The 13,532-nt window shown below is 41.2% G+C and overlaps 1 protein-coding gene across 1 annotated transcript in view; it reads left to right on the forward strand.

Annotated features, from left to right (window-relative positions):
* ST8SIA1 (ST8 alpha-N-acetyl-neuraminide alpha-2,8-sialyltransferase 1) overlaps nt 1–10,762 on the forward strand; it is a 152,397-nt gene extending 141,635 nt beyond the window's left edge. Inside the window, exon 5 of the mRNA XM_060165322.1 lies at nt 10,276–10,762. Within this exon, the coding sequence (XP_060021305.1) occupies nt 10,276–10,762 (487 nt within the window). The remainder of the gene's footprint in view (nt 1–10,275) is intronic.
* The last annotated feature ends 2,770 nt before the right edge of the window (nt 10,763–13,532 follow it).

The raw sequence follows: 13,532 nt of genomic DNA on the forward strand, positions 1-13,532 counted from the left end.
TTTTTTTTTTTTTTAGATTCCTTATATATGTGTTAACATACAGTATACGTTTTTCTCTTTCTGACTTACTTCACTCTGTATGACAGACTCTAGGTCCATCCACCTCACTACAAATAACTCAGTTTCTTTTTGTGGCTGAGTAATATTCCACTGTATACATGTGCCACATCTTCTTTATCCATTCATCTGTCTATGGACACTTAGGTTGCTTCCATGTCCTGGCTATTGTAAATAGAGCTGCAGTGAACATTGTGGTACATGACTCTTTCAGTTATGGTTTTCTCAGGGTATATGACCAGTAGTGAGATTGCTGGGTCATTTGGTAGTTCTATTTTTAGTTTTTTAAGGAACCTCCATACTGTTCTCCATAGTGGCTGTACCAATTTACATTCCCACCAACAGTGCAAGAGGGTTCCCTTTTCTCCACACCCTCTCCAGCATTTATTGTTTGTAGATTTTTTGATGATGGCCATTCTGACTGGTGTGAGGTGATACCTCATTGTAGTTTTGACTTGCATTTCTCTAATGATTAGTGATGTTGAGCATCCTTTCATGTGTTTGTTGGCAATCTGTATATCTTCTTTGGAGAAATGTCTATTTAGGTCTTCTGCCCATTTTGGGATTGGGTTGTTTGTTTTTTTGATATTGAGCTGCATGAGCTACTTGTAAATTTTGGAGATTAATCCTTTGTCAGTTGCTTCATTTGCAAATATCTTCTCCCATTCTGAGGGTTGTCTTTTCGTCTTGTTTATGGTTTCCTTTGCTGTGCAAAAGGTTTTAAGTTTCATTAGGTCCCATTTGTTTATTTTTGTTTTTATTTCCATTTCTCTAGGAGCTGGGTCAAAAAGGATCTTGCTGTGATTTATGTCAAAGGGTGTTCTTCCTCGGTTTTTCTCTAAGAGTTTGATAGTGTCTGGCCTTACATTTAGGTCTTTACTCCATTTTCAGTTTATTTTTGTGTATGGTGTTAGGGAGTGTTCTAACTTCATTCTTTTACATGTGGCTGTCCCAGTTTTCCCAGCACCACTTATTGAAGAGGCTGTCTTTTCTCCATTGTATGTTCTTGCCTCCTTTATCAAAGTAAGGCGACCATATGTGTGTGGGTTTATCTCTGAGCTTTCTATCCTGTTCCATTGATCTATATTTCTGTTTTCGTGCCAGTACCATACTGTCTTGATGACTGTAGCTTTGTAGTATAGTTTGAAGTCCAGGAGCCTGATTCCTCCAGCTGTGTTTTTCTTTCTCAAAATTGCTTTGGCTATTTGGGGTCTTTTGTGTTTCCATACAAATTGTGAAATTTTTTGTTCTACTTCTGTGAAAAATATCATTGGTAGTTTGATAGGGATTGCATTGAATCTGTAGATTGCTTTGGGTAGTAGAGTTATTTTCACAATATTGATTCTTCCAATCCAAGAACATGGTATATCTCTCCATCTATTTGTATCATCATTAATTTTTTTCATCAGTGTCTTATAGTTTTCTGCATACAGGTCTTTTGTCTCCTTAGGTAGGTTTATTCCTAGGTATTTTATTCTTTTTGTTGCAATGGTAAATGGGAGTGTTTCCTTAATTTCTGATTCAGATTTTTCATCATTAGTGTGTAGGAATGCAAGAGATTTCTGTGCAATTTTGTATCCTGCTACTTTACCAAATTCATTGATTAGCTCTAGTAGTTTTCTGGTAGCATCTTTAGGATTCTCTATGTATAAACATCCTTTTAGAAACTATCTTTTTCTCTCATAGAATCTGATTGATGGCTTTCTCAGCCTGCTGTGTAAACTGTCTTCCTGGAGATTTCCTTTACCAGAATCCATCTGTTGTTATATGTTCTAATTACTAACAGCTCTTTCTTGTTACCTAAATTTTTTTTTCATTTTATAGCATCTAAGTCTTAGTTCATGGGTGCAAATATTAATTAATATTTCTAAACAAACTAATTATAGACTTTTAAGAGTTTTCTTCTGCCTCTTTAATGATCTTGTTTTTTTCTGAGTTCTTTCGTTCTTCCATTCTGTTCTCTGACTTTCGTGTTGGAGGCTTTCCTTCAATGTCTTCTGATCTTGAATATCTGTTCTTGTTTGGAGACTGGAAGCTCTGTGCAGGGACTGGACCTGTTGACAGGTGGGCTTCACTCTCAGTTGAACAGAAGGTGGCAAGGTGGCTTTCTCTTGGGTGACTCCCAAGTGTCATAATCTACAGGTCTCTCTCTTGGCCCTCCATTGGCCTGGCTGCCAACACTGTATGAATTGAAGAGAATCCCCAGTTTCCTGTTGACTGGGCCAGGTATCATCTGGGCACACAGCCACTGTTCCTCCCTAGAGGCTGACACTACCTCTCCACTACACACAGTGATAATTGGCCAATGCAGGATTTTAGGGTTCGACCCACCTGCATGTTCCTGCTGCCCTATAATCTGAACAATAACCTTGTTGATTGTTCCAAGACACCCACCTTCTCCAGTATCTCCTGCCTTAAGGAATAGGGCACAACTACCTTTTAGAGTAATGCTTGGCAACTTAGTTTATGTTCTGCCTTCCTTCTATAAGCTTTCTGTTTTCAGAAGTATTCCAGATGTGGGGATTGACTGAAGGTTTGCCTTCTTTTCTTTTTTTAGGATAAAGGTAGATTTTTTTTAAAAACATCTTTTCTCTTATTTCTAGAGATTTGCTGGGGGGAGAGCTGGGCCCTTACCTTCCCTGATTCTATTCAGTTTGCACCTTGACTGGCAACCTGAAGCTGAACATTTTAACCTTTTATTTTTTTTTTTTAACTTTTAAACAGTTTTATTGAGGTAAAATTTACACACCATGAAATTTACCCAATTTCAGTGTACAATTTGATCAGTTTTAGTAAACTACACAGTTGTCCAACCATAATCACAATCTAGTTTTAGAGCACTTCTATCAACCTTAAATGTTACCTCACACTCATTTGCAGTTAATTCCCAACCCCACACCAGCAACAACTGGTTTGCCTTCTTTTTTTTTTTTTTTTTTTTTTGGGATATCTGGTTTTCTTTAATTAACAATAATCTTTTGATGTTCCCGACTGCCTGCCCTTTGTTACAAAATGTCTGTATAACCTGGCTCCCCACCCCTTGCCTTCTTGGAGCAGTTGTTTCAGTGTTACTTGAGATGCTGTCTCCTGGGTTTGAAGTCCTAAAAATTCCCATCGAATAAAACATAACTCTCAGCTTTTAGGTTGTGAATAATTTTTAAGTCCACAGTTACTGTGACCATGGAGGGACCAGAACAGATTCCTCTCTTTCGCCTGAACTCTACGAGGATCTGGAGCCTTGATGCCAGCAGAGGCCTCTTGTGCCCAGCCACCTCCTCAGGGAGTCCAGATGAATTTGGGTGAGTCTCTCCTGGTTTTACGATCTCCCGTAATTGGTTTGATGATCTTAAGTTTTATTCAGCGAGGGAATAGGTTATTTCAAAAAGAGGTACCTGTGTTATCCTCAGTCGAAGGATTGGGCAGATTTTGCTCAAGTGGGTTATCCTCTGTAAAACACGGTGGGAAGACTCAGTTTGGATACTGAGTGGTTATCCTCAGTCTAGAGACTGCGAAGACTGCTCAGTTAAACACTAAAGTGGGACTGAGTTATTAGAGGGAAGACCACGCTGTCATTTTTCCTTGAACTAATAGAGTTTGTAGAAATAAAAACTGAAATCTTACGAGAGCTTCTGAGGTCCGAAGAAGGGACTCTCCTCTTGGCCGGTAATAGCTTTCTTAGGTGACTGAGAAACGTGCACGAGTGCTGGAGGCGAGATCTCATGCCGTTCAGCTGACCCAGGTCAGCATATTATCCTGTGCTCCACACTCCAGTGTTCAGCATCACATAGTCTGGCCCTTGGTGGTTCCTCAGAGATACTGCAGGTTCGGTTCCAGACCACTTGGCAGAGAATGTTGATCGCTTCATCACAGTTCAGTCATGTTTAGAAAATCTAAACAAGCTGCATGATTATTCCAGGAAGCATGGAATGATGTGTTCAAATGAGTACCATCAAAGCTTACTTCTTTCACAGTCATCCCCTTCTTGGTTAAGTGACTTCGTCTTTCTGTTTGCTCAACCCGAAGACCTTAAAGCTTTCTTCTACTCCTTTCTCTCTGTTATACCTGACATGTCACACAGCAGCAAATCCTGTCGGCTCTCTTTCAGTCTGTATGTGTCTCTAGGTCTGAAGTGGGTCTCTTGTAGACAGCAAATATATGGGTCTTGTTTTTGTATCCATTCAGCCAATCTGTGTCTTTTGGTGGGAGCATTTAGTCCATTTACATTTAAGGTAATTATCGATATGTGTGTTCCTATTCCCATTTTCTTAATTGTTTTGGGTTCGTTATTGTAGGTCCTTTCCTTCTTTTGTGTTTCTTGCCTAGAGAAGTTCCTTTAGCAGTTGTTGTAGAGCTGGTTTGGTGGTGCTGAACTCTCTCAGCTTTTGCTTGTCTGTAAAGGTTTTAATTTCTCCATCAAATCTGAATGAGATCCTTGCTGGGTAGAGTAATCTTGGTTGCAGGTTTTTCTCCTTCAACACTTTCAATATGTCCTGCCACTCCCTTCTGGCTTGCAGAGTTTCTGCTGAAAGATCAGCTGTTAACCTTATGGGGATTCCCTTGTGTGTTATTTGTTGTTTTTCCCTTGCTGCTTTTAATATGTTTTCTTTGTATTTAATTTTTGACAGTTTGATTAATATGTGTCTTGGCGTATTTCTCCTTGGATTTATCCTGTATGGGACTCTCTGTGCTTCCTGGACTTGATTAACTATTTCCTTTCCCATATTAGGGAAGTTTTCAACTATAATCTCTTCAAATATTTTCTCAGTCCCTTTCTTTTTCTCTTCTTCTTCTGGAACCCCTATAATTCGAATGTTGGTGCGTTTAATGTCGTCCCAGAGGTCTCTGAGACTGTCCTCAGTTCTTTTTATTCTTTTTTCTTTATTCTGCTCTGCAGTAGTTATTTCCACTATTTTATCTTCCAGGTCACTTATCCGTTCTTCTGCCTCAGTTATTCTGCTATTGATCCCATCTAGAGTACTTTTAATTTCATTTATTGTGTTGTTCATCGTTGCTTGTTTCATCTTTAGTTCTTCTAGGTCCTTGTTAACTGATTCTTGCAATTTGTCCATTCTATTGTCCATTCTATCTCCAAGATTTCGGATCAACCTTACTATCATTATTCTGAATTCTTTTTCAGGTAGACTGCCTATTTCCTCTTCATTTGTTAGGTCTGGTGGGTTTTTATCTTGCTCCTTCCTCTGCTGTGTGTTTTTCTGTCTTTTCATTTTGCTTATCTTACTGTTTTTGGGGTCTCCTTTTTTGCAGGCTGAAGGTTCGTAGTTCCTGTTGTTTTTTGTGTCTGTCCCCAGTGGCTAAGGTTGGTTCAGTGGGTTGTGTAGGCTTCCTGGTGGAGGGTACTAGTGCCTGTGTTCTGGTGGATGAGGCTGGATCTTGTCTTTCTGGTGGGCAGGTCCACGTCTGGTGGTGTGTTTTGGGGTGTCTGTAGACTTATTATGATTTTGGGCAGCCTCTCTGCTAATGGGTGGGGTTGTGTTCCTGTCTTGCTAGTTGTTTGGCATAGGATGTCCAGCACTGTAGCTTGCTGGTCGTTGAGTGAAGCTGGGTGCTGGCGTTGAGATGGAGATCTCTCCGAGATTTTTGCTGTTTGATATTATGTGCAGCTGGGAGGCCTCTTGTGGACCAGTGTCCTGAAGTTGGCTCTCCCACCTCAGAGGCACAGCACTGACTCCTGGCTGCAGCACCAAGAGCCTTTCATCCACAGGGCTCCTTAATTTGGGATGATTCGTTGTCTATTCAGGTATTCCACAGATGCAGGGTATATCAAGTTGATTGTGGAGCTTTAATCCGCTGCTTCTGAGGCTCCTGGGAGAGATTTCCCTTTCTCTTCTTTGTTCTCACAGTTCCCAGGGGCTCAGCTTTGGATTTGGCCCCGCCTGTGCTTGTAGGTCGCCGGAGGGCGTCTGTTCTTTGCTCAGACAGGACGGGGTTAAAGGAGCCGCTGATTCGGAGGCTCTGGCTCACCCAGGCCGGGGGGTAGGGAGGGTCATGGAGTGCGGGGCGGGCCTGCACCGGCAGAGGCCGGCGTGACGCTGCAGCCTGAGGCGCGCCGAGCGCTCTCCCGGGGGAGCCGTCCCTGGATCCCGGGACTCTGGCAGTGGCAGGCTGCACAGGCTCCCCGGAAGGGCGTGTGGCTAGTGACCTGTGTTCGCACACAGACCTCCTGGCTGCGGCAGCAGCGGCCTTAGCGTCCCATGTCCGTCTCTGGGCTCCGCACTCTTAGCCGCGGCTCGCGCCCGTCCCTGGAGCTCTCTCAAGCAGCATTCTTAATCCCTTCTCCTCGTGCACCAAGAAACAAAGAGGGACATAAAAGTCTCTTGCCTCTTCGGCAGGTCCAGACCCCTCCCCGGACTCTCTCCAGGCCAGCCGCGGCGCACCAACGCCCTGCAGGCTGTGTTCACGCCGCCAACCTCAGTCCTCTCCCGGCGCTCCGACAAAAGCCGGAGCCTCAGCTCCCAGTCCCTCCCGCCCCGGCGGGTGAGCAGACAAGCCTCTCGGCTGTTGAGTGCCGGTCGGCCCGATCCTCTGCGCTGGAATCTGTCCGCTTTGCCCTCCACACCCCTGTTGCTGTGCTCTCCTCCGCGGCTCCCAAGCTCCCCCACTCCGCCTCCCGAAGTCTCCACCCGCGAAGGGGCTTCCTAGTGTGTGGACACTTTTCCTCCTTCACAGCTCTCTCCCGCCGGTGCAGGACCCGTCCCTATCCTTTTGTCTCTGTTTAGTGTTTTCTTTTGCCCTAACCAGGTACGTGGGGGGTTCCTTGCCTTTTGGGAGGTCTGAGGTCTTCTGCCAGCGTTCAGTAGGTGCTCCGTAGGAGTTGTTCCACGCGTAGATGTATTTCTGGTGTATCTGTGGAGAGCAAGGTGATCTCCGCGTCTTACTCTTCCGCCATCTTCCCGGAAGTCCTTTAACCTTTTATTAATCACAGTTCCCTTTTATTGTCTGTATTTTTGTCCATTTTCATGTCAATATACCAATTTATTTAGACTATAATGTTGTCAGTATTAACATTCTGTTTGTCATGTTGGCTGAAAATATTTTTTGGAGTCATTTCCTTTTTTTATTTCAGTTATGTTCTTTTTTGTCGTAATGAAATTTCACATCTTAACATAATCAATTTTGTCAATATTTTCCTTTGTAGAAGATATTTTGTAAATGATAAGTTCACAATTGTTTTCATTAGTTTTTCTTGTTTTCTTTATGTAGACTTTAAATATTTATCTTACGTATCTTGAAATTTTAAAAAAATTTCTTGTCAAGTATGAATCTGTCCCCCCTCAAATTTTCAAATTGTTAACTAGTTATCTTGACGTTGTTTATTAACTAATCTAAAAAATTTCATCATTGTTTCTATTATCACATATTAAATTCATTTGTAAAATGTGATATATTTCTGTACTTTGTGTTATATTTTTCTATTGTGTGCCCATATTCTTTATATATTAATCACTTCTATTTTTAATACTTTATTGACTGGTCAGTTTCATTTTTCTTCTTTTTCAATTATTATTTAATAGTTTTCCATTCATACAGTATAGAACAATTCTGAGCTATTCTGAAGAATGAGGTAGATAAAAATAATAAAACATAATATATAAGCTGGTTTTTTAACCATGCCAATAAAGTTAGGAGTACAGTAAATCCAAGATGTGTGTTCCTTTTCAAAGTTAAAACTCAAGGAAGGAAAACTGCCTTCTTCAAGAATAATCAGTCAGCTTTAAGACAGGGAACATAAAATCAATTGCCTTGATTTTATTGGAGCTGTCTGTAATTCTCATTAGTATGTAGTCCACTACAAAAATAAGGAGAAGTTCCTTCAGCCAGAAGAGCCCTGTGGAATAGAAACCATTCTGCACAGCAGTAAGGAGGGAATGGAAGCAAGAAAGGGAACAAGCAGAAGTGTAGTAACTGTTCTAGGATGTTGATGGTGAAATGAGAGAACTAGAGGGTAGCTCTGGGAACACTCTAGGCATATGTTGAATTTTCTTTTATTAAGTTAGAGCCATGTTTAGAAGATAGAAGGGAATAATTCAGTAGAGATGGAGAGGTTGATTGTTTTAAAGAGGGGAGACCCACTAGGGAGTGTGAAACAGCCTGTTTCACAGAGGAGAAGACTCAGAGAGGAAGAAGGAGCAAGGACAAAATTAGAAGATGTAAAGAAAGAGATGCTGAGGGAAAGGTGCAGAGAGTTAGATAGCTTACATTGATGGTGTCGATCTTCTAAATAAGTATAGCCTCCGGACACGTGCATCAGAATCAGCAGGGAATGCTGGGTAAAAATTCAACTCCCTGTATCACTCTCATCAGAATCTAGGAATCTGTGATACAGGTTATTCTAACTAAAGTTTGAGAACCATAGTTCACATGAAGTAGGAAGTTATCTGCAGGGTGTATCTACACGATTGGGAAAGTGTTAGTGAGCAGCAAATGTGGGCGGGCAGTGGAGAGAATAAAAGAATTATTAAGCAGAGCCTGTTGAAGTTGGGAAGCAGGAGTTTGTGTTGGAGAGGCTAGCCCAGCTCCACAGTACGGATCAGTGTCTTCCATGCCTTCTTTTAGGGTAAAGTTATTGCACCTAAAAACCCTGTTGTCACTTCTCTGTCAGAGCCCAGGGAAAATTGCTAAGGCAGGCTGCTGAATCGAGGACATGAAGAAAACTTGAGGAATTTCCCTTCCTTTGGGCTTAAGAAGAACATCTTTCTTGGCAGGCAGAGTTCACAACGCTGAATGCGACATAAAATCCTGTGGATTTGTGTATTCAGAATTTCAGTTTCACGTATTTCTGACGAGCCCTGCCAACCTGTCAGGCCAGACTTCCCTCCACTGGTAGTGGCTCAATTCCATTCTCAAATGCTGCTTCTTCACCTGCACGTAACCCAAGACAGGTGACTTCCGTTTGTGAGAAAACAAGAAGTTACAAGGCACTCATGGTCTTTTTGTCTTTTTTCACTTGAGCTACATCAGCAGCCTCTTAACTGGTCTCCAGGCCACCAGCCTCTTCCTTCCCCAGATCACCAGAGTCACTTTTTTTTGACACAGATTGACAACTAAACAAATGATGAAATATTTGTAATCCAGATAGTAAGTGCTCTAAGTACTCACTTCTGTGAAGGTTCTCAGTCATCACAGAGTGCAGCCCAAACAAATTAGAGACACAAGGGTTTTTGCAACATACCTCATCTCGCATCACTGCCTCCACAATCCCTGTCTCGCTCGTTCCAGGGACACAGAATGCTCATCATTGTTTCAGGACACTGCACCCTTGCCTATGACCAAAGTGTCCTTTATAGTTTAGTGGTTGTTCTTCCTGTTGTTCCCCTAAGGAGATGTATTTAAATGTCATCCCCTCTCTGTAGCTTTCCTGGAACCCACTCTGTCTCCCAAGGCAGAATTATTTTTTCATCTGTATTCCATAGTAATTTATACAAATATCAGCGGTTGTACTTAGAACATTATATTGTGCTCACTTATATTTTTGTTTCACAATTGGACTGGAATTTCCTGAGATCAAAACTTGGGTCATTAAAATTTTACTTCCCCAATGCCTGATGCATAGGATGTGTATCATTAATTTTAGCTGAATACATTTGAATCAGAGATCCTCTTTCTATGTAATCCAAACTGAAAGAACATAGGAAAGCATTGGAGCAAGCAATATGGGCAACGCTTAGTAGCATTTTATAATAGAGACAAGGCTTTCTTTTTCCATGTATTATTATAATATAGCATTCACTGATTAAGCTGCATACTTATAGAATTTCAATGGTAAGAAGTATCTTAGAAGTGATTCCTTTGATTTGCAGATGAAAAAACCAGTCCTGTGCTTACGTCTACCACACAAATAGCTTTTATCAAAAGCCTATGCAACAACCAACAATCTTTGTGAATTCATGAATATTAAATCATTTTTACATTCCAGGCAAGTAAATTCTAAAAGAGAACAAAAATGTACAATGCATTTTAGTTCAGAGGGCATCTCATTAAAGAATCTTAACTGGAGTTTAAGATGTTGCGGTGGGGAAAAGTCAGGCTACTTGATGAGAGAGAACTGGTAAGTTCAAGGTGGATTTTAAATACAAGAGAAGTGTTTTTCTTGTTTTTTGCTGAGATGATATGAGCTATCAGGGCCATCAGAAGAACAATAGAGTGGGTATTGATGAGTTTCTTTTCTCCAGGTTTAATTGAGCTTCTTCTTTTTGATAGGTTTCAGAACCTGCTATGGTCCAGAAAGACGTTTGTGGACCACATGAAAGTGTATAACCACAGTTACATCTACATGCCTGCCTTTTCTATGAAGACGGGAACAGAGCCATCCCTCCGGGTTTATTACACACTGTCAGATGTTGGTGCCAATCAAACAGTGCTCTTTGCCAACCCCAACTTTCTGCGTAGCATTGGGAAGTTCTGGAAAAGTAGGGGAATTCATGCCAAGCGCCTGTCCACAGGACTCTTTCTGGTGAGCGCGGCCCTGGGCCTCTGTGAAGAGGTGGCCATCTATGGCTTCTGGCCCTTCTCTGTGAATATGCATGAACAACCCATCAGCCACCACTACTATGATAATGTCCTGCCCTTTTCTGGCTTCCATGCCATGCCGGAAGAATTTCTCCAACTCTGGTATCTTCATAAAATTGGTGCACTGAGAATGCAGTTAGACCCATGTGAGGACACCTCACTCCCACCCACTTCCTAGGGACTGTGGAAAAAGAAAGGACTGAGCCAGGGTATTTTTGTTAGGTTTTCTACGTGACTCCAATAGGGAATGGTCAGGTCGTTTCATGGATTTGCGTGGGCCACTTGGAAAAAACGACAACAAAAACTCAAGGGGAACTCTACTTTTACTGTTGGCTGGAAGGAAAAAAAAGAAGTGAAATGTCCTATGAAATCTTTTATAGCACATGGTGGATATGCAACTAGTAACCTGCTGATGAAATGATGTTGGTAAAGCACACTTTCATGCTTCAAATAGAGATGACCCAGTTCACAAACAAGACAAAACTCTAATGGTTGAAGCTGAGGAATTAATCAAGGTATAGTAAACGAAATGCCAGGATAAAAGTGTTAGTGATTATCAACGTGAACTGGCTTAATTAAAAAAAAACTATCTTATTAAGACTAACATTAGAGCTATAGGTTTTTAAAAAATTATTATTTATTTTTGCCTTATTTAAGGGCAGTGAGTAGGTGATGGGGTAGATTTTAAAAATCCCTTACTGAATAATATGGACCCAAAATGCTACAGCTGATTATTGTGATTTGTTGAACCAAGTCTATGTTAACTAGCATTCCCTTCCCTTCCATTTAAAAAATGTTAAGTAAGAATGACCTCCTCCCCTTTTGTCAGGTCTACTTAGACAATGTGAAGCATTGTTGAATTTAGTCTGGGTTGATTCATTGTCAGGATGAAGAGCCACTTTCCCTCCTCAGAATTTAGGGCATAAACTCAATTTTAGGTGTGCATTATGTAACCGGTTTGCATTATTATTATTTTAGTGCCCAAAACTGCAAATGTGAGTGCATTATTTATTTGCAAATTGGCAGCATTGTCTTCATAATTTAATGTTTGGAAATGAAGTAAAGCACAATGACATAAAGCTTAGTCTCTGGAAGATAGATTGGAAGGCATATCCTTTTCTATCTGCCATGGTATGTTCCCTCCAAGATAAAGAATATGCATGCACACATAAAAGAATGCATATATTTGTGTACCCTCATACATAGTCTCTCACACACACACTGTTAAACAAAGCTCATTCCTGTGTGATTATGAAAGCCGAACCCACATGACCTGGGATAGCAAAAATCTGTAACTGGTGTTGGAGAGCTACAAATGCATTAGGTACTACCTACTACACCTTGATAGGAGAGAAGCCAGCTTACTGCATGCTGCTGTAATGCTCAAACCAGTATGAGATGCAAGCCTTACCCCCAAATCACTCCAAATGAGCAGAATTGGTTTAGTCAATGTGACTCTTCCCAGCATCTCATGAGTAAGTGCTGTGTTAAGCATGGTCATCAAGGCATGGTTCACACCAGTAAAGGGATGTGAATTAGTAGCTGTTTATTCCCTTAGTAACAGGTAGGACTGCTTAGAAGGCTTGTTACCTCAACTTCGACACAACTGCACACAAACTCTGTTGACAGATTACAAGCAGTCAGATGTGTTTACATATAAGAGAAAGGTAAAAGAAACCTCACATGGTCTTTGTGCTTTGGGATGCCTTAATCTAAAAGGAGACAGTAGACATCACTAACTTTACTTTTAAGTGTCACCAAAATGTAGGTAAACTGTACCCAAAAGTTCTGCTTCATTTTTAATGGTAGAGACTTGGTATACAATATAGACTAAAACAGTTAAACAGGTGGCAGTTTTTGGTGGGTTAATTTAAAAGATACCAAGATAACAAAGCCCTTGGAAAAATTCTACATCATTGGAATAGCCAATTTCTAAAGATGATTGAATATTGAGATTATTATAGAGATCAGCAGTTAAAATACAGCTGGTTGACATAACACAGAGTCTGTTGATACTTAGAAAGTTAAGAATTTGAGAGTATTGATTCTCTGCAGATCTCATTTGCTCTTTTGATCCTATTTGGCAGCAAAAATGTAATGAGAATGTACTATGAGGGAGTTGCATTAAATATTCACTGTGTGTACAACCCTGAATATATTTCCTCTTTTGAGCTATTGTTATTACTTAATAACTACCTTAAAAAGAAATATATTTTTAGGTATATGTTTCATCAAAATATAAAAGGCCTAACAAAAAACGTACATAAAAGTTAATAAAATATGTATCACTCAGATTAATGCTTTAAGTATTAAAACTGTTCAGGTGTAACTAATGAGCTCCATAGAACGCACGTGTCACAGTTCCATTGGAGACGCCTTCTGGAAATTTTACATCTTATGATTCCTGGGCTATGTTTATGCAATAGGTTTGTACAGTGGTTAGTCTATACATTTGGGGTTTCTGAAAGGCAACACAGAAATGGCCCAAATCGATAAAGAGTAATTAGATCAGGGCTTCTTAATGGGGTGATTCCCCACCCCCATCTGCTGACACTTGGCAATGTCTGGAGACATTTTTTTTTTAATTTTTATTTATTTATGGCTGTATTGGGTCTTCGTTTCTGTGCGAGGGCTTTCTCTAGTTGCAGCAAGTGGGGGCCACTCTTCATCGCGGTGTGCGGGCCTCTCACTATCGCGGCCTCTCTTGTTGCGGAGCACAGGCTCCAGACGTGCAGGCTCAGTAGTTGTGGCTCACGGGCCTAGCTGCTCCGCGGCATGTGGGATCTTCCCAGACCAGGGCTCGAACCCGTGTCCCCTGCATTGGCAGGCAGATGCTCAACCACTGCGCCACCAGGGAAGCCCTGGAGACATTTTTGATTGTCGTGATTTGGAGGGTGCTGCCAGCATCGAGTGGCTAGAGACCCGGGATCCTGCTAAACATCCTACAA

The sequence above is a fragment of the Lagenorhynchus albirostris genome, chromosome 11 (assembly GCF_949774975.1).
Source record: "Lagenorhynchus albirostris chromosome 11, mLagAlb1.1, whole genome shotgun sequence".
Classification (NCBI taxonomy): domain Eukaryota; kingdom Metazoa; phylum Chordata; class Mammalia; order Artiodactyla; family Delphinidae; genus Lagenorhynchus; species Lagenorhynchus albirostris.